Genomic DNA, 21,400 nt, shown 5'->3' on the forward strand with positions numbered 1-21,400 from the left:
TCTCAGTACTTACAATAAATGGAGCTGTGTGTGGAAAAATGCAACAGAATCATCCATGGTAAATAAATGAGGCACGCAAGCTCAATATGGTTGGCCTCACTCAAAGGCTATGTACAAATTTATAAGATGCAGAGCGCTTTTTCCATTTTGCCAACACATGTTCAGCGTCAGTAAATATGTATATTTTGTGGTTTCTACAGCATCATCTGTGTGTGTGTGTGTGTGTGTGTGTGTGTGTGTGTGTGTGTATTTACCACTGAAACTCCTGGAAGCAGAAAGTAGGAAAGCAGTCTGAAAGATGAACAGACATAAATATAACATGTTGCTCTTTTTCTAACTTGTAACCAGCCCGGCTCTTCTTTTCCAACAAAAACAAGGAAGGAAAGGACAGGAAGGGAGGCCACATCCTTTACAATTCAAAATTCAACCATCTTTATGAAAAAAGAGAAACGGGAAGAAAACAAACACAGACAGTTTGATACAACTGTGTACAGCCAGGGAGCCACCATATGTGCATGAGGTACCAGGTGTCCAGAACATATTTTGGATTTGAATTTGTTTGTCCATCAACCTAACAGAAATTAAAAGGTATTTTGCATATGTGAAACATCACCATGAGGTAACTGTGACAGATTGCACGGTGGAAACTGATGCTTTAGCTTCATCCTCATAGGAATGCAGTAATAGCAGAATTATACAATCTCTTTTAACGCAGCCATGCTACACGAAGCCTACAGATTCAAGCACACAGGATGCAATGAGGAAATAGTGTGTTTTTGTTTTTATTTGAATGCACAAGGAATCAGAAATATTAACAAAGCCATTAATAGTGAAATTGAAATGAGGATTTTTTTTAAAAATGCAACGAAAAACAATCAACTAGTTCTTCTCTCCCTTCACCCTACAGGTCTGGAGGCATGCACCTTGACAGCGACAGATATGTGTGACGGTACCCGTCTCTCACTGAGCTTGCTTACCACGCGGAATGCATTTTTGTGAGTTGCTGGGGACAAAAGTGTTCGCAGAAATAGCTAAATTCTAAGTACAGTACATCTGCTTAGATCTGCCCTTTTTATACTGAGAATCCAGACCTTAAGGCATTAGACCAACAACAGGAATCTTGGCCCGAGAACAGCCGCTCTCCATGAGCAGTTTCGAAGTTTATGCTATTAATATACAGTACATATCTCAGACGTAATTTACACGAAAATTGGACATAAAATGAAAGAATACCGCTAGAATGAGGAATTATGTACTCTGAGGTGATGGATTCTGACATCTCAGCAAAGATATCAAACGTAATCCTGATTACTAGAATGTACGACATGGATTTTAGGGTAACTGGTCAGATAAGTCGGGCACATTCTAAAAAGAAGTGAATTGGAGACAAAAACAGTATTTTGTAAATTTGTTTAAGGTGTGTACATTTTGAAATAAATAAATGAGTTTGTGATTTATGTACAACTGCAGTTTAAAATGCACAGGCCTGATTTGGCCACGGAACCAAAGAGTGGAGGAAGGAGTGGTATTTACAATGTTACTTATGTACAAAATTTACACATTCGCAAAAAAAAGAAGAAAAAAAAAGTTAAATGTCACTGAATGTCACTTTCCCAACTATCATTTATCAGCCATTTTGAAACTCTCTTTTCAGTTCATTCATTCATTCATTATTTTTTATACTCTGTTGTGAGGACGACCACAATGATGGTGGAAAGGAGAATTTTCAATAGAAATGTTTAGAGTCTACTATACCAGACTATACCATGTGCTATACCTGAGATGCACTAACGCGTAAGACGACATTGAAATACGAGCAGTGTTTCTAAGAGAAGAGCAGTGGATGAATCTCGTGCTCTGTAAATATGTGATTAAGGACGCGCACCAAGTTTCACCTTGTGCTCTTCGGGTCACCCGAATGTGCGGACTTGTGGACGGACAGTCTGACGGTGCGCGCACCAGCCCCGCTGTTGCCTGCCGCACTGTCACTCTTAGCTCTTTGCGTTTGCTTTCCGGGACTGACGGATGAAAACGAAATGAAGGAAAAAACGAAATGAGATCGGAAATGAGACAGCTTGAGTTCCTGATCCCTGAGATCAAATGACTTCCTTGTGACACTCACAAGCAATGAGGCTTCTGTTCTTAAGGCTTTTGCATATCATTCTGCAGATCTTATCTGCGCAAATTGCTATATCTTAATATATAACCGAAACATAAACATTGGGTCTCTTGCCAAGGGCAGTAGGCCCTCTGGCACAGGCCACAGTATCAAAGTGGACGATAAGGGGTTAGTGATGACATCGTCGAACTGTGACCGGCTGGCTCTCTTTATAACACGATATTCACATACTGGTTATTACATTCACTATCAAGTCATTTTCATTCGGTGCAATCATTTTTCATTAGTACATGTCTGGGTATAGCACTAAAATACGTTCTTTTTTAAACACAAAATCCCAAAAATAGTGCAAGAAATTCTATGTACAAAACCTAGAAATATATGACAAATTACTGTGAGAGAACAAAAAAAAAACATAATTTACAACCTCACAATATTAACAATATTCGACATAATGAAAATAAATCCACCATTTGTAATCAGGTATTTAAAAAAAACTAGCCTGAAAAGGTCAATGTTAAAGTAACACATTGCAAGTATGACCCATGATTGAAATGCTGACAGTGTTCAGCATTCTAACGTCAAGTACAGGTGGACTGTGATAGTCCTGCTCTGTGATAGTCCTGCTTTTGCCAGATACTCATCGGAGGTGCAAGAAAACAGGGGTGGTTTTCTTGGTCTTTGGCTTGCAGTCCTCTGAACTCACTAATGTGGATTTGGGAATTGGAGGTTAGAGTAGACGTGGATGCCCGCCCTCTGGTCCTGGTGTGCCACTTTGATATTCTTCTGGTGCTGTTCTCTGTTTTACAGGAGATGGGTTTTTGGCTTCTGGTGGGTTCCCATTTTAGAGGTCACATGACAAAAGCAGGGATCTGAGTTTCTAGCCCAAAATGAGGTGGAATAAGAAGGCCCTACAAACAGCTCATAAAACACGACCTCGATCCTCCCGCCATTTTGTTTTTCTCTCATCTGTTTTATCCGTCTCTCTCAGGATAGGTCATGGCATGTCTTCATCCAGACTAACCATCTGTCTCTGAAGAAGAGAGAGGGAGAGAGAGAGAGAGAGAGAGAGAGAGAGAGAGTTAAGAGCTGTGGCACCAGAGCACAGTACCAGCTTGCACAGGCATGCGTCTTTATCGAGGACGCCCCCACACCGGTAACTCAAGAGCGGCGGCTCACCGATGGGTAGATATAGCCCTCCTGGCTGTTGTTCCTGCGGATGTGCACCTCGTCCTCCGTGGTCTTCTGGTAAACAGGGTTGACAAAATTGATGCTGACGGTGTTCTTCAGCTTCCAGTGCCTCCACAGCAGCACAGCTCCAATGGCCACCAGACACAGGGCAGCTGCATGGGGAGGGACCGCCGGCACATGATCAGTCACATGGTGCAAGGTCATAGGTCACTCGTAAATCTACACTCATTATCTACCCACATGCACAGGAACGCCAAATTCGCACACAGTGTGGACAGTACAGTGCATTTATTTAGAGAATAATTCACCATGACTCACCGATGGGCAGAAGAATGTACAGAGTGGTGTGGGAAGACTGGGCTGGAATATCGTGCAGGTTGTCTTCAAAAAAGAAACACAAGAAATAATTTATGCTTTAGTAAAAAAACAGTATTCAACATGAGCCAAACATACTGACGTGAGTCCAGCTCTAAACGAATTATAAAAAAGAAATTATATGACATATGTGCAGCACTTCATGTACGTATCTAAGACCAGCAAAAGCAGTTCAGCATGTCTGACATGAGATCACATGAAAAGGAGTGACAATAAAGGTTTCTTTTTTGTGGTGAAAAAGTGGGGCTGCTTGTACCTTGGTGTGGGGTGACCTGGGTTGTGTCTGGGTTGGCAGGATAAGTGCGAGGCATGGGTGCAGCAGGGGTGGTGGTGGGGGCAGCAGTGGTGCCAGTGGTAGTGGGGACACGGTCTGGTAGCTTGGGTGTGGTCTTGGCTGGTGTGTTGGGCGTGGGCTTGGCTGGTGTGTTGGGCGTGGTCTTGGCTGGGGTCTTGGGTGTGGTCTCGGCTGGGGTTCTGGGGGTGGTCTTGGCTGGGGTTCTGGGTGTGGTCTCGGCTGGGGTTCTGGGTGTGGTCTTGGCTGGGGTCTTGGGTGTGGTCTTGGCTGGGGCTCTGGGCGTGGTCTTGACTGGTGCTTTGGGGGTGGTGGCCGGGGCATCGGGCTTAGCGGGAGTCACTGGGGTTTCAACAGCTATTTAGAAAGGGGACAGTGTCAAGACAGTGTCAGTCTTCCTGATGTACCAGAGAGAGAGAGAGAGAGAGTGTGTGTGTGCGCGTGGGTGGGTGTGTGTGCGCACGTGTGTGCGTGCGCACGTGTGTGTGGTGTGTGTGCGTGTGTGTGTGTGCGTGTGCATGTGTGTGGTGTGTGTGCGTGCGCGTGTGTGTGATGTGTGTGCGTGTGCGCCCGTGTGTGTGGTGTGTGTGCGTGTGTGTGTGTGTGTTGTGTAGAAATGGGAGACAAAGCTCAGAGCAGAGTGTCCTTGGACAGGGTCAGTGGGGGAGGTATCTACCTGGAACACATTTCCTCATGTCTGGGCCCAGCGTCAGGTGATCTGGACAGGCACAGGTGTACTTGGGCGAGTGTGCGTTGATCTGAGGGGCAGGAAGGCACAGGAACTCACAGCCGCCGTTGACCAGCTTGCTCTCCTTGCACCAGTTCTTGCCTGAAATAAAAGATCGGGGAGGTTAGCACTAGTCTTCATCTACCAAAAGCATTCAGTTCCATTGGTTTAATACCGTCATTACTCAATGCCTCGTCATGTGTTCGGATACAGTTTGTTTAGTCCACTTTATCTGTGTGGCTGAATAATTGCAATATATGGACATTGGTCTGCAAACAGTAGTGGAAACTGTCCAGCGCTCCGTACCCGCAGGCTGTTTGTGGTTGTGGTACAGGACAATATCCTCGGGGGATGCCAGGTTCTCCACCAATGCAGAGATGTCACTTCCTGTCAGACGATTAGCACTGAGGATCGCGCTGTTGCCAATGTCTGTCCAGAACACCGTATCCTTTGAAAAGTCGAAGTGGTCACGTCACAAAGGGTAACAGGAATAACAAAAATATGTGAATCCCTCCTCAAAACAAACAGCGCAGTCAGGAGGTTCAGCCCCTGGGTACACAGCCCCTAAGCCACAGATTAGAGCAAACACAGCCACAGCTCCAGTACAGTTGAAACCAATTAGTGGAGCAGCACACAGGAATTTAAACTCCTCAGCCCCTCAAAGCCTCTACGGTCAGGGCAGGGGGGCACTTCCTGCCTCTGGGGGCCTTTGGGGGTGCTCTGACCCAAATTCCACCTGCCAGCATAAATCTCTGTCACTTCACTCAAGCCACTGAAAGCCTGGATCTCCCAGCATTCTATCCCCCACATAAGCAACTGGCTGCCTGGCTGGCTGACTGATTGATGGACTGACTGACTAACTTACTGACTGGCTGGCCTACTGACTGACTGACCGGTTGGCTGACTGATTGATTGACAGACTGACCGACTAGCCGATTGACCGACTAGCTGACTGACTAATTGCGCTCACCTCGAAGACGGTAAGAGAGAGGGGGTGCGCCAGCTTGTGCTCGTCGAAGATGAGCGTGTGTCGGGCCTCCCCCTGAACGCCAATGCTGGAGAGGGTGTGCATTTTGGAATCCACCCAGTACAACCGCTGGCTAATCATGTCTGAATGGGGGGAGAGCAGGTCAATGTCACACTGTTCCACACCCATTCATAAAACTAGGCCTGTACAACTACAACTACAACTATCTAGAGTGGGTGTTCTCTTTAATTGTGCAATAACACAGGGGTGAACCACAACAAAACACTATCAATAGTTTTAATTGATTTTTATCATTCAAGATAGAGCAGTGAACCTGGCTTTGATGTAAGTCATTATAACCAACCTAACTACACAGGGTTGAAGTAGATAGTCTTTGTTTTCCACTCTCGTTCCATCACTGGCTTGTATATTATAATATCAGTTGCCAAGAATCCATATCTTTTCTGCTTAAAAGAAACACACAGTCTCACTGATATCGCAGTGTGTGTTTATACTCATATTCCAGCAGTGAGGGGCCTTAGCACAGATGATTGTAGCCGCATACCCAAGGTGATGCCGTTAGGCCACACGATGTTGTCCGTCACCAGTGGGGTGCGGTCAGCTCCATTCAGCCCTCCCTTCTCAATCTTGGCAGGGTCGCCCCAGTCAGTCCAGTACATGAAGCTGTGGAAAGAACAGAAGACAGTGAAGCACACTGGTCATCAGGTAAACCCTCAAAGAGCAACTCCGGCACTTAGCACTCAAGTAATTGTCAAGGAACAATGGAGGCTGTCCTCAACAGCAACAGCATTTCCTTAACTGTCGAAGCCAAACACTCATTTACTGCTGTTCATGTGATTTTCTTGACTTGCATTCCTGTCTTCGTGCCGGTGTGTCACTTGTACTCACTTGTGCTCTGGGTCCACCACGATGGCACGGGGCTTGGCCAGGCCCTGCTTGACAAGCGTCTTGCGGCGCGTTCCGTCCGAGCTCGCCACAGAGATGGTGCCGAATATGCTGTCCGTCCAGTAGATGTTGCCGTGGATCCAGTCGACAGCTATGCCCTCTGCCGCTCCGACGTCGGTGTCAATTATGGTGTTGTGGAAGGAGGGGTCGTTGGCCGTGTCCATGTGGGTGCTGAGGTGAGGGAAGCGCAGGGTTAACTTCAGGGAATATACACACATGCACACGCACGCAAACGCACACACACACACACACACACACACAGACAGACACATACACACACATACATGCCCTCTCACCTATAGATCTTCTTCTGTGTCAGGTCAGACCAGTAGACCTTGTTTGTGGGGATGTCCATGTCCAGAGCTACCACGTTCTTCAGGCGCTGGATGAAGCGCGTGTACTCCCTGCGGTCCAGGGTCATCCTCCTCACCTCGTGGCGGTTGGTGAAGAAGAGGTAAGGGACGTCCACTGAAAGACAGGAGAGACAAAAAGACGATGGGCACTTGAGACAGAGCGAGACGGAGCAAAGCGTGGAAACGTTTGACCTCAATCACTGCTAGGATTTCATATAAAAGAAAAGATCTGGAGATCTGATGGAGGACAGGCTGCGGTTGAACTGCTTGGCAGATTCTGCGGAACAGAGAGTTACTCTTCTTACTGCTTTGTGAGACACAGAGATCAGCAGCACTTGAGCGACTCAGCCACCCTGCCTCTCTACCCCTATGCCTCAGCCAGCAGGACATCTGCGAGGGCCACACGTGCCCCGCCCCACACATACCATCTATCAGCTTGCAGGCTTTGGTCATGGGGTCCAGCTGGTAGCCATCTCCACAGATGCACTTGTAGCTGCCCTCCAGGTTGACGCAGATCTGGCTGCAGGCTTCCGGATCAGCACATTCGTCAATGTCTGCGGGGAACAAACCCCAGACACAGGTAACGATAAGATCCCTGTGACTGTGGACGCGACACCAGAGACGGGGGTGACAGCAGTGCAACTGCTGAGAAACTCAGTAGGCTGCAACCATATGAAGGGATGACAAGTAAAAGCTATTTAGTTGTGTAAGGCACTGTGGATAGGCTAAGCAGGAAGGTATGCCAGGGACACTGCTCATTGTATGTAACGTTCAGTATCACATTTTATGGCAATCTTTCTGCGGTATACAAATAAGTCAGCTAACTGTTTAAGTTAATGTTCCTGTTTAAGTTAATGTCGTAAAATATATCAAATGATTGACAGAAGAGATCTCTGTCCCATGCCTCGATCAGCTAGTCTTTGTACTGTTGCTTAGAGACCTCACCTTCACATCGTTTATTGTCCACCAGGTTGAAGCCAGCAGGACAAAGACACTCAAAGCCAATCTTCAGGTCCTTACAGATATGAGAGCAGCCACCATTATTGACCAGGCACTCGTTGGTAGCTGCAGACAGACAAGCAAAGCCAGCTCACAATCACTATCCTTAACATCCATTTTTTATTACAGTATAAGGCTAATGACTCAACATTCCACACCGCTACACTACCAAAACTGTGCCACTCACTTCAGGCCTTTAGGGAAATAGGTTATATTTTCCTGACTGATTTTTGCTGGCTCAGTGTTATTTTCCACATGCAGTGTTGTTTTCCCCAGGGGTCTGTGGAGGGACTGGGGCTCCTCTCACCGCAGTCTTTGAGGGGCTCGTCGGACCAGTCTCTGCAGTCACGCCTCCTGTTGCACACCTGGTCCATGGTGATGCACTCTCCGTTGCGGCACTTGAACCGAGTGGGGCCCTCGCACACTCTCGCTGCACGCGGGGGGGGGGGGAAAGGAAGAAGAGGGGAGAGTGAGGGAGGGAGGGCACAGAGGAGGAAGATGAGGCGGATCAACAGATGAAATCAGCGGGTCTCACCTAGGGCACAGCCCAGCTCGTCGCTCAAGTCCCTGCAGTCGTGCATGAGGTCACACTGTCGGCTGCCATGGATACAGGTGCCATCGCTACACTGGAACTCGTCCGGGCGGCAAGTGGGGTAGCCTAAAACCAGCAAGGCGGGAGAGAGAGAGTTAGACACTGATTGATGTACATAGCAACATAAATGTACACGTATGCTTGGAATGCCTTTAAAACAAACAAATTTGGGGGGGGAGAGAGAGGGAGAGAGAGCAAGAGAGAGGAAAAGAGCAAGAGAGAGGGAGAGCGAGAGACACAACCCGCACAAGGGTTTCCAGGGTTTAAAAGGCTCTGACAGGAAGTGACCTCCGGTACTCACTGCAGTTGGCCTCATCGGAGTGGTCATTGCAGTCCTCCCCTCCGTCACACTGCCAGCTGGCGTGGATGCACTCCCCGCTGCCACAGTGAAACTCCTGCGGGGAGCAGACCCTGGTGCGGGTGGGCGGGGCTTTTCCCTGGCAGTTCTGCGGCCACTCGTCCGAGCCGTCCGAACAGTCGATGTCTCCGTCGCAGGCCCACAGGCGCGGCACGCACTGCGAGTTGTTGCACCGGAAGGACGTGGAGCTGCAGGTGGAGGCGGGGCAAGAGTCCTCATCGCTGCCGTCCAGGCAGTCAGCTTCGTCGTCACACACGAAGGAGAGGGACACGCACTGCCCGTTCTTACACAGGAACTCATCGTCTGTGCACTTCTTGGGCTCTGGAAGACAGTGAGCGGGAGATGGAGAATGAAGCCCCAATGGGTGCATGTACCCAGGGAATTACACATGGCTGCAGACGTAAGTTTGAAGGTAGAGAAGGTGGAGGGTGGGTGGAGGATACAACAGGTGGAAGATGGATGAATAGTGGGTAAGGTGGAGGGTGAATGGATGCTGAATGCTGGAAGATGAGTAAGGTTGAGATAGAGGGAGGGTGGGCGGGTGGTAGAATAGAGTGAGTGGTTGGGAGGTATGATAGAGGGTAGGTAATGTAGAGTTTGGGTGGAGGGCACAGGATTGAGGGTAGGTAAGGTATAGGTTGGGTGGATGGTAGGTAGGATAGAGGATAGCAGAGGTTGCGTGGATGGTAGGCTAGGTAGTGGGTAGGTAGAGGTTGGGTGAATGGTATGTAGGATAGAAGTCTATGTATATCTTGGGTGAATGGTAGGTAGGATAAAAGATAGGCAGAGGTTGGGTGGATGGTAGGTATGATAGTAGGTAGGTAGAGGTTGGGTGGATGGTAGGTAGGATAGAGGGTAGGTAGAGGTTGGGTGGATGGTAGGTAGGATAGAGGATAGGCAGAGGTTGAGTTGATGGTAGGTAGGATAGAGGGTAGGTAGAGGTTGGGTGGATGGTAGGTAGGATAGAGGATAGGCAGAGGTTGAGTTGATGGTAGGTAGGATAGAGGGTATGTAGAGGTTGGGTGGATGGTAGGTATGATAGTAGGTAGGTAGAGGTTGGGTGGATGGTAGGTATGATAGTAGGTAGGTAGAGGTTGGGTGGATGGTAGGTATGATAGAGGATAGGCAGAGGTTGGGTGGATGGTTGGCAGGATAGAGGGTAGGTAGAGGCTGGGTGGATGGCATGTAGGATAGAGGTCTAGGTATACGTTGGGTGGATGGCATGTAGTATTGACTGTAGTTAAGGTATAGGTTGGGTAGAGGGTAGGTAAGGTAGAGGTCGGGTGGAGAGTGGGTCAGGTGGAGGGTGTGGCTCACCGCAGCTCTCCTCGTCCGCCCCGTTCTCGCAGTCGGGCTTGCCGTCACAGCGCCAGCCGTTGGGCACGCAGCGGTTCAGCCGGCCTCCGCAGCTGAACTCCGTGGGCCTGCAGGTCCTAGCCACTGAGGAAACACAAACAGGGCGAGGGAAGCTGCCTGTTAGCACCCAACTCCTCAGTAACTGGAGACAACAACAAAAAAAGATCTCTGATCTTAAGATCAACGATCTGAGCCCCTGTTCAGATCTTAAACAGTGGCTCCGATCTGTGCTTGCAGAGGTAACCAATTAAAAGTGCCGTCGACTGCCTCCTTCTGCCATTTCCTCAAGTACGCGTGGCGGTTTGGGACTTCAGAACGGCGAGGGCCTCAGGCATCGGTACTCACAGCACGTGGCGGGCAGCTCGTCAGTGCCGTCGCCGCAGTCGTCGGCATCGTCGCACACCCAGCTCGACGTGATGCACTTCCCGTTCCCGCACTGGAACTGCCTCAACCTGCAGGATGACGCATCTGCGTCGGGACATCCCACACACGATTAGGAACCGCGGTTACAAAACGACAGATGCACCCAGATGGTTCTGAGCTCTCAACTGCTTTTTTCCTCTGGCTTGTGGATTGGCAGAGTCAACTGATGTCACATTTTACACGGAATGCAACTCACAGAACGGTCAGTGAGTTGACATTTTATGTTATCAACACTAACAAATGCACCAACAATACACCGATTATGACAAAATGTAAAAGAGAGGAAAAAAAATTCTGTGTGACCTTCCTGGTTTAATAAATGTAAAATAAAAATGATTATCACACAGCAGTGTGTGTGTAGAAGATAAATCTGGCATCCAGAAGTGTTCATTTGTGTGTCACAGACCAAGATCATGAGATAGTGAGAGTAGCAGTTATGCCTCAGGCTAAGGATGAGGATTGGACAGGAGACATCTGCTTTGCAACATTCTTCCTTCCCCATTGATACTTTCTGTTGTTAGTTGGGGCGGATCTGTCTGAAATGTCTCTTTGACACCTGCAAAGGTTGTTCATAAGAGATCTTCCTGACACTGTTCAAACATTACAGGTCACCATTTATAATATACAAATTCATTAGCTGGCAAATCTCTGTGGTGAGTAAATATTAGTGGGTAAAAAAAACCAACACACAAAACTGGTTTGTCAAAGAGTTTTGGGGACAGAGCCAGTGACGAGGCTTGTGCAATTGTGAGCGTCCAAGTAAAATTAGGAGCTAGAAAATGTAACTAAAAGCTTCCCCGTGACCAAATAATCTTCTGCACATGCTTGGAGCTCCACAAACCGAGAGGTGGGATTGCTTGAAATTCCACACCCGAGCGGGATCCCCAAGCAGTGAGTAACCACAAATCCTCTGTCATTAAAAGAATTCCATTCCTTCTATTTTGTAATTATGTTTCACCTTCAGGACATGGAAGACATAAATAGGCCAACTGTTTCTTTACGAGGAGGAGTTCTATAGTCACCCCACAAGTTGCTGATTGGATCCAGAGGAATTCCGCATGACAAGGGACCAACAGGGATACAAACCATGACGATGGGGCTGTACCAACACACTACAGAACTTTCAAAACTTGATACTGTACCAATAGTTAAGCACGGTTCCCACAATACTGCAAATATAACATAACCCTGTAAGGCCCTTGGCTAGGGAGGGGTCATTGAAATTTCCATAATGTCACAATATGTCATTCTGAGAGTTAAAACAACTTGACTAGTTGCCTTTGGTGTATCTTCAGAGACAAAACGGCTCTGTAAAAATAGATTTCACTTTCAACGGGGCTGTCACAATTTTTTCATCATGGGTTGCAAACAACACAATTAATTTAGCTAATGTCTAATGGCCTCTCCATGGAAATTCTAATTACAGATAAACAGTGAGCTTGGCCAAACAGGAGAAAATTCAATCTAATTATGAATTATGACTATTTAATCAGAAAGACTTAATTTAGAGGTATGTGATTTATAGCTGAAAATCCATCTGGTTTAACTTTTGCCTTGTTCAAAGATGGCAATGAGAACAGACAGGACCCAACTGTGTCTTTCTAATGAGATAATGGCCCTGACAATGCTGCCGTCTTGTTCCCATGGTACAGAGACCATGTGACCACAGGCTTCACATCCAAAATCCCCCTGTTCTTTGGCCACAATGGCTGCCTCATCAGCACAGTCACTCATTTAGCGACAATTCATTCGCTTGTCATGGCACGCCCTCTCTGAATACACTTGACAAATCCTCAGATTCCCCTCCAAAGGCCGGTGATTTAAGAAAGTAGCCCGGGTTCAGAAAGCGCACTCCTTAAAAGTGTCAAAATGTGTCTCTGCTGCCACACAGGAAGGCATTTAACTACAATTTATGTCGCTTCAACCCTCGCACTCTGTACAGAAACGGCCCGGCTGGGATACGCTGCACATTCTCCGCACGCACGCCACGGCAATTCCCAGCTACTGTAAAAGGAGATGTGGGACATCCAAGTTCAGGACAGCCGTGCGTTTACGCTCCCCTCGGATGCCCCCTACTATTAAAACACGGCCGTGCGCAGAGAGCTCGGAGCCTCGGCCCCGGAGCTGAACAGGGGCACTCTGCCAACAGCGTGTTCTTGGAAAAAGCCTTTCCTCGTATCCGGGTCTTCCTAGGAGCGCTCCCCGCTCGCTCCTGGAAGCAGGCGTGCTTTCCGCGCCAAGACGAGCCGACAGATATACCGCGCCAGGAGCAGCGAAACCAGACGCACAGGCGGGCCTCCGTCACCCCCTTTTTTTATTTTTCAACGGCTTATTCATTCGCTGCCGTGGGATGAGTTATGCCGGGTCAGGTCCCAACCCCCCTCGCCACCGCTCAACCCAAACAGGCTTTGTTTTACTGCTGAGCTCTCCGGCCCACAGAGAGCATGCTTGTGTAGCGGTTCAGATTAATCGCACTCATTTTCCTTCATTCCTGTAGGACAGGACTGTAAATAAAGCCATTGTCAGATCAACGGGTTTACTGTTTTGACCTACATAAGAGGGGGGGGCATCTGCTTTGTTTACATAATTTCACTTATTTGTACTCTATGGTACTTTGCACTCGAGAAGCTGTCAAAAAAAGGCTCACCAGAAGCACTTAACAAGCTGCCTCCACTTACAAACTCTTGCAGCAGGGGCTCTTATCACGGGTGGGAGTCCAATTTTGCTTACATATTAACAGAGAAAAGGAGGAACGTGGCAACGCAAACAAGCATGTTATTCCCAGACGTTATCGCCTTCGCAGGCCCTGTGTGCTTTATCGATTAGCCCCACAGCGGAGACAGGAAATACGGAACGGGAGCTGTTCATGTTGTGATGTTACTGTTAAAGGTTGAATAACTGTTACGGTAAACCCACAGTCCTCAAACTCCTACTATCTGTTGAGAAAGCACACTTTCCTATTGGACGTACACTATGTGTAAGCAGAGGTGGGTAACCCGGCTTCAAAGAGTAAAAAGACTGACCATGTATTTGCTCCACCACCATGCACTAAACTAGCTGATTCTAATTAGCATAACTCTTCAGCACAATAGGAGAACCAATTACTGTAATCAGCTGGTTTAGTGCATGTTGGTGGAGCAAATACACGGTCAGTCTTTTCACTCTTTGAAGCCGGGTTACCCACCTCTGTGTGTAAGGATAACAGAAGAACGCATCATTCCATATGAAACCTGTCCTTAAATCAGTCCACTGCAGTGATGTGTTGGAAATTCACCGTTATTATATGTGCTTATGTTCTAGATTCCAGCTAGTGACAAGGAGGTAGACTCATGGAGGGCACGTTCATAGACATGATTGTGGACATGATTACTCTGTATATGTTTCAGAGAGACAATCATGATTTATACTGTATACACAGCATAAAAGTAAATGTATGCTGTGTATACAACATAATCTACGGTGCAAAAGCACTCCATTGGTTATGACAAGTTAAACAATCCTCACTTCTGCAGCACATGGAACACTGGAGTGACCGCCATTTCGACCTCACAAGACCGAATTACGTTATAGCGCCGTACGCATCTGGTGGATTGTTTGACATCCCTGTCCACAGCTGCCATTCATACATAGTGTTCATTCATACCTAGACTATTGCAAATCTGCCTTTGAGCACCCACAGGCTCATCGCTGACAAGTGAAGTTAGTGTAATGATTTAAAAATATCACAATTTGAAATTTTACACTATCACAGCCTCCCTCACAGTTTCTTTCTATAAGCAGTTCCACCACCATATCAATCTTAAAACATGAAAGGGTTGGTTACAATTACAATACATAACACTTTTATATTTTCACAGTGGTGAGATATACACCGTTTTGTTGTTGTTGCTACACAAAGTAAAAACAATGCAGCTCTTATCTGGGTAATGACGATCAGTGTTTCTGTACCTAAATGTTGTATTAACTTCAAAGTAATTACCATGAACATCAAAAGGACAGCACCGCATTACTGCCAGAAAGTGGGCGACTGTAAAAGCACTTTTAAAAGTAGCCACTGACTTAAATAAATAAATAAATAAATAAATAAATAAATAAATAAATAAATAAATAAATAAATAATGACCTCTGTACTGCAGCCTACTGACATTTATGAATTGACTGACAAGAGTAAGGCGTGCTTATTTACAGCGACCTATGTAACAGCGCCTGTACGAATTGCAGAGCAAACTGGTTAATGTATAACGACACGGTATGTGCAGCGTTTCCGTTATTGATATGACTTATTCTAGAATGCATCGACTTTGCGTGCATTCATCCAACCCCACACACGTGTCGCTTTGCCAACTGTCGCCTTTCTCCTTTCATTGTCAAACAGCTGAAGAGACACTGACGAGCACAGTACACCATGATGTTTTACATTCATAAAATACTAAGCGTTTAGCAGGTAGAGAAGCACGAAAGGACTGTGCTGAGTTGGCTAGTCAGCTATGATATAGCTCCATAATTGCTATCTTTACGTTCGCGTAATCTACAATCACACAAATACATTTGTCTTTGATCATTTCTGCTCGCAACAGCAAAATTAGGGGGAGACGTCTAAATGAATCGTTCATTAGTGAAATAAACCAATAGCATTTCCACTACTCAGCTCTGAACCCAACCCTTTTTTAAAACGTATTTTCGAACTTGCTTTCCAGGAACACCCACGGTCACGGCCACCGCCACCGCCACTGGAAACCTGAAACATGCGTGACGTCATCCAGCGATTTAACACATTGCCTATTCTGATTGGCCCCTGTATTAGACGTTCAGTTGTGGGACAGCTTATCATAAACTAGGGAGGCAAGACCCATTCATACAACACATAAGTGAAACAAATGCAGTTTACGATGAGGCGCAGCTGTGCAGGTTGGTAGGAAACTGTACCTCACCGCGGGGACGACATAAATAAATTTAGCCGTTTAATGGAAACAAATCACTTTCAAGACATTTCGAATACTTCGACAATCAAACGCAATGACAGGGAAAAGTCAAACGGGTTCGACGTGGCTAGATTATCCCGCCCGTAAAGTAAACACCCCTTCGCTCCCAAACCCCTCCTATAGGTTCGTTCAAGGACAGGCGCTTTCACATCAGAAAGTGAAGCATATGGTTAAAAGCAGGACCGCCAGTTCACAAAAGGCGAATGACTATGGCATTACATTTATTTTATCTTGTTAAAAATCTATACAGAAAATACACTCAGATATTATCTTATATGATACTGTAGTTCTGTGTGAAAATACCTATGGTATCATTTTTGAATAAAAGAAAAGAGAATAGCTATGTGTTGCATTCGTTGGTGCAAAAACATATATAAATCTAGCAAAGGGTCTCATAAAATAATGCACATTATTGAATGCTTATAATACTAATAATAATAATAATAATAATAATAATAAAAGCGGGGAAGTCTTGCTGAAAAATGGACATCTAGAAAAATGCTATAACAGCAGTTTTTTAAAGCTATATATATAGAAATACACACAAAATACAACTTGCATACTTACATACATACAATAACTTACGTGATTGAACAAAATAGCTGAGCAGGAAGACCAAGCAACATAAGGACAGTTGCACACTCTGCAGCCGATTTGTTATCAGCATCTCCTCGCTATCTTCTTGGCACCCTTCTGTTTTGAGTAAAGTTATTTATTTAAGTGGCTCCTTAATCACTTGGTAATTTGTACGTGTAGCGCAGTAGTAACTATTTTAAAGGGGAGCTTATATTGCCTAGAACGTGAGACAATTTTTAGGCTATCTCATAGGCTAATGGGTGCTGAAAGTACGCACAGCGTGCTCTTGCGTTGGAAGCGCCAATGTGAGTTCAGGAATTGAAAACAAACCGGAGCATTTCAATGTGGTAACATTGTGGGCGGGATTTATAGAGTGGCGTGATTTTGAATTGTAGTACTCCTGGGGCGGAGTTTCATAAAGCATAACAAGTTGGGGTGTGTGTGGTGTTTGGGGGGTGCTAATGTTTGGGTTGCCGAGGGGTGTGGGGTGGGTGTGTTAAGGTGTGTGGGGAGGGCGTGCATGTTGAGACACAGTAGCTTTCAGGGGTCTGGGCTCTGTCAAGGGAGCCCTCCCGCCAGGGGTGCATGTAAATCATAGCAGAAAATAAAAAAATAAACCCAAAGAATGTGAGAAGGGGGGAGTAGCAAAATGATTGGTGCCGAAGTGCAGATGTTTCCAAGAATCTTGACCAAATTCCACTCCAGGAAGCCTTCATCCCAGGGCATCAGCTATCCACTTTGCTCCTGTGATGTGTCTTGCTTTTGAGCGTGTGCGCAGCGAGGGAACGCCTTGTGAAATGGCGGTGTTTACATTTTTATGTACACGTAGTGTTTCAGAGACCAGTTCCCACATAGCTAATATTGATTCTGCATCCGTGTGTGTTAAAGTGTACATCCAGGGGCACAATAACAGGAAGTAACAAATTCTGAAGATAAAATAAAGCTTGCAACACTTCAAATAAGAAATCAAAAACCAGAGTAACTGAAACACTGGAGCTTAACAATAAAATTTAATTATGAACAAATGTCATCACCTGCACAAAGAAAAAAAGCAGGGGATTATTACAACAGATTGTTATCAAATTGTTTCTTTCTCCCCCCCAAAAAATCAAATTTTTTTTTATTTTTTTTTTATGGCAACCCCGTGGCCCATAAACATATATAGTGAACACTTTTTGGGATCAAAGTCTAGCTGTCCCCATGTGCTCTTGGGAGACAGTTGACCATTGGATTGCCTTCAGAGAAATCAGGCTCAGACTAAACTTCACACAGAGGCTTTTAAAAACAGTGGGCAAAGAGCAGCAAATGAACTTGTAGCCTTGAACCCGGGTTTTCAGCATCGGCGGCACATCAACAAGATATTCAATGTTTTCAAAGAAGGCTACACGCACACACACACACACACCTATCTCTACCTCTCTCTCTCTCTATATATATATATATATATATATATATATATATATATATATACATACACACACATACTACCATTCAAAAGTTTGGAATCACTGAAATTTTTTTATGGTTTTGAAAGAAATTGATACTTTTACTCATCAAGATAGCATTAAATTGATCAAAGAATACAGCCAAGACACTGATGATGTTACAAATTACTATTACTGCCTGAAATAACTGTTTTTTTATTTATTTAGACTTTACATATGATTGCATTCCCCATTTTCAGCAGCTATTACTCCAGCACACTGCACACTGTGTTACCTCATCCTTATTCATGCTGAAGTGCCAGTTTGGTACTAGAAAGTGCCACATTATATTAAGTGCAGCTGAAAACAATTGGGCCAGTTTCAGAAGTGGCTTTTTCTCTTCAACTTTGCCTATAAGGCCAGCATCCTGGAGTCGTCTCTACACTATTGCATCCTATAGCATTGTATGATTTGAACTCGTATTTCAATGGATTTCCTCCAGGGGTCCCCATATGTACTCCAATGGCACAGTCACGTGACTAATTGTACTACTGAGTTTCTAATCGAGCCATTCATAAAAACAATTATTTGATTTAACATGAGTTAAATGTTTTACAACTACTGTCATTTTTAATGCAGGCAGTTCCCAATGCTTCTAACAAAACCTAACATGCCCCTGTACAACATTTAAAATGACTGCAGCAGTAAGTAATTGAACTGAATTTAATATGTGTCCCTTGTGAACATTGTTGTCAATCATTATCTGTTCTTAATTAGTGGCAATTCATTGATAAAGGTAGATTATCAAGGTACAAATGGGACAGGCTTTTGGGGGGCTTGACAAAGAAGATATACTGTAGTGACCACAAGCTGGCGAAGAACTGAAGTACAACGTGAGAAAACCAGGAGACACAAACTGGTGGCCCTACTCACAATGTTTTAATATTGTTCTCAAGAACAGAAACACATAAAAAACACAGCCATAGTGAGGCTGAAGGTAGTGACATGAAAATGCCTGAAACCATCCCGGGGGGTGTTTGATCTTCAACGGACATCGTTTTGCTTTTGTGGCACCATAAACTCCCCAGCCGAAAGGCTACACCCCCACAGTGATGCTCGCTGTGCAACTGTAAGCGGAACCATCGGGCGTATTCAAACGCAGCGTTTGCACTGCTCCCGACCCGGGGTCTGAGTGGGAGAGTCACCCCATACTGTTCAAGAGGGCCGTGCTGCTGCCTGCCTGACTTGTGCTCCTGCACAGCAGCCCCAGGCCTGCTCATAACTCTCACCTGCATGCTCACCATGTTCACATCCAGACCAGTGCGCCCTGCTCTTCCTGAAGACGCGTGTAGAGCAACGCACGCTGCACTTCCAACACATTACATTACATTACAATCAGTCACAGCACTTAAACGTCCAGTGTATACGTATCCAGTAAAGGTGCAATGTCTTTGAATCGATTTTTAAGGAAAATAGCGTGATGATCACGAAATGTTTTAGCATCGTAGTTTTACATCCTGACATCAAAAAGAGATCAAAATTTTGGTACACCTGCATATTTACCTGCAGAGCTGGCAAAGGGGCCTCAGCACCATGTTTGGTAAACCACAGTGAAATTTATAGAACTGTTTGTGTTAAACAGGTGGAATAAGTGAATTATAGATAGGATAGATATCTGCCATGAACATTAAAAACCTGAATCAGACACACAATGGAGAATGCATCATACGATGTGTAAATATTGAATTGATATTATTCATGCATTATCAAAAAGACATCCTTAAATAAATGATGCATCAGTAAATCCACACGCACACACATACATACACACACACACACACAGGCACACACATATACACATGCACACACATGCACACACGCACACGCACACGCACACACACATGCACACACGCACACGCACACGCACACACAGCACAACCAGCTTAGTGTTCCTCCCAATCAGGATATCCTATAGTGCTCCCAGCAGACATCCCTGTGCTCGTGTCACATGATGAGTCACTGCCCACTGCCAGCGTTGACTGAAACTGAGGATCCCTGGGTCACACTCCGGTGTGCTCTGACCTGAGGGGCGGGGGTGAGGGGGGGGGGGGGCACTGCACAGCGGCGGGTGCTGCTGTGTTAGACAACCAGCAACCACACACTGGCAGGCACACAGAGGCATGGACCAATGGGCCTTCTCCCTCAACTGTCCAAAGTGGACAGAGTTACTGGCCATCCACCCCACCCCTCACACACCAAATTTTCCCAATCAAACTTCTGCAACTTCCAAAAAAAACTCACATAAGCACCTCCCACAGTTTTCGAGGAAATCTTTTTTGCTTGTTTTTCGCAGGTTTGTACACAGAACACCTTCAAAATAAACGCAGGAAGTGGGTACTGAACGGCCAGTGCCGGGCCGTGTCCGACAGCACACCCCTGTACCCGTAGGTATTTTTTTCTCAGCTTTTGGTTGCGGTTATTTTTAAAACATTACCCGGCAAAGATCAGAACTACGCATACCGCGACGTCTGTAGAGTAATGCCCGAAAAAGAAGGATTCATCTGTACGCAATCTGAGCATCGACATGTGCTGAGATCATTCTTCCTTTCCATATGGTTCAGATAGGGGGAAAAAAAAAAAACCATGAAATTGGTCAAAGATGTAAAAGCCATCCTTATGTTAAATATGAATACCACATGCGACAGCAGGTTCCACGTACTGTCAGTGAGATGAAGTACCATCCATTACCCATTATTACCAGTTAAGTATAGGGATGTTTCTAAGGTATGACTTTTAACTTTTAAAGTGTTACATGGACAGGCATCATTGTATATGTCAGGCATACCCACTTCCTGCCTTACATGCCTGGAAGGTAATTTCACTTTCGAGATGCAGGTCATCTTGTTGTCCCAAAGAATTTCAAAGCACCTGACAGGGGGTGACCTCTTCTTATAGAGAATTCTTCTACAGAATAACCTTCCAAAACATCTAAGGGTATCAGACACAGTCTCCTCAATATTTAAGCAATGTTTCAGTCTAAATTTGAAAAAGAAAAAAAAAAAAAAAAACTCACACATTTTACAGTGAAGCCTATAAACAGTTATGGTCAAGGCACAGAGCCAGAGAAGCATTCAGGCACAGTGTATTATGGGGTGAAAAACTGCGGCCTATCAACAGCTGTGACCGCATTTTCACACACATGCTCTTTGTCCTAATGGTCATGCTCCCACGGGAAGCTCTAGAAAGGGTCTTATGTTGCCAATCTCCACTCTGTATTTTTTTGGGCCTTCTAATTGTAGCTCTTCCCTGTCACCAGACTCTTGTTTTTTGTTTCCCTCTCTTACTGAGGGGGGCACCTGCCCCAAGTCTGGAGTCAAGCCCCGCTGGTGCCCGATCTCGGCCCCCATCCTCTGCTCCAGCCCGCCGTGCTACCCCAGCACCGCCTCCTCCAGGTGCTTCATACTTAAACTTATCTTAAACTTATCTGAAGTCCTGACCGCCTTATTATCTGTACAAACCCATACCCTGAACCAACCAGAGGACAATGCATGTACACTGAAAGCGTACACTTGTACTTCTGAAGAAAAAAAGATTTAAACGACAAAACAGACACATTTGTAAAGGTTTTTCCTAGATACTTTCTTTTATAGCCGAATAATTTTTATTATCTGTCCGTCCTTGGCTTTGGAATTCACACCAA

The 21,400-nt window shown here is 45.7% G+C and overlaps 1 protein-coding gene across 1 annotated transcript; it reads right to left on the minus strand.

Annotated features, from left to right (window-relative positions):
* Nucleotides 1–766: 766 nt before the first annotated feature.
* ldlrb (low density lipoprotein receptor b) lies at nucleotides 767–16,597 on the minus strand. Its single transcript, XM_035406852.1, has 18 exons — nucleotides 16,286–16,597; nucleotides 10,641–10,763; nucleotides 10,257–10,379; nucleotides 8,883–9,260; nucleotides 8,525–8,647; nucleotides 8,297–8,419; nucleotides 7,936–8,055; nucleotides 7,416–7,544; nucleotides 6,934–7,105; nucleotides 6,581–6,808; nucleotides 6,237–6,355; nucleotides 5,675–5,814; nucleotides 5,011–5,152; nucleotides 4,654–4,806; nucleotides 3,942–4,334; nucleotides 3,629–3,691; nucleotides 3,299–3,462; nucleotides 767–3,152 (listed from the first exon to the last, which is right to left on the minus strand). Exons 1-18 carry the CDS (start codon nucleotides 16,365–16,367, stop codon nucleotides 3,117–3,119), a joined length of 2,811 nt encoding a protein of 936 aa, XP_035262743.1. The 5' UTR covers nucleotides 16,368–16,597; the 3' UTR covers nucleotides 767–3,116.
* Nucleotides 16,598–21,400: the final 4,803 nt, after the last annotated feature.

Source organism: Anguilla anguilla, chromosome 2 (genome assembly GCF_013347855.1).
Source record: "Anguilla anguilla isolate fAngAng1 chromosome 2, fAngAng1.pri, whole genome shotgun sequence".
In the NCBI taxonomy this organism is placed as follows: Eukaryota; Metazoa; Chordata; class Actinopteri; order Anguilliformes; family Anguillidae; genus Anguilla; species Anguilla anguilla.

Coding starts and splice junctions, on each gene's coding strand:
- ldlrb (XM_035406852.1), bottom strand. CDS start 16,367: ATGCTGATAACAAATCGGCTGCAGAGTGTGCAACTGTCCTTATGTTGC. Junction 5,815..6,236: donor GCCTAACGGCATCACCTTGG/GTATGCGGCTAC, acceptor CCCCCCATTCAG/ACATGATTAGCCAGCGGTTG. Junction 3,153..3,298: donor AGGGCTATATCTACCCATCG/GTGAGCCGCCGC, acceptor TCTCTTCTTCAG/AGACAGATGGTTAGTCTGGA.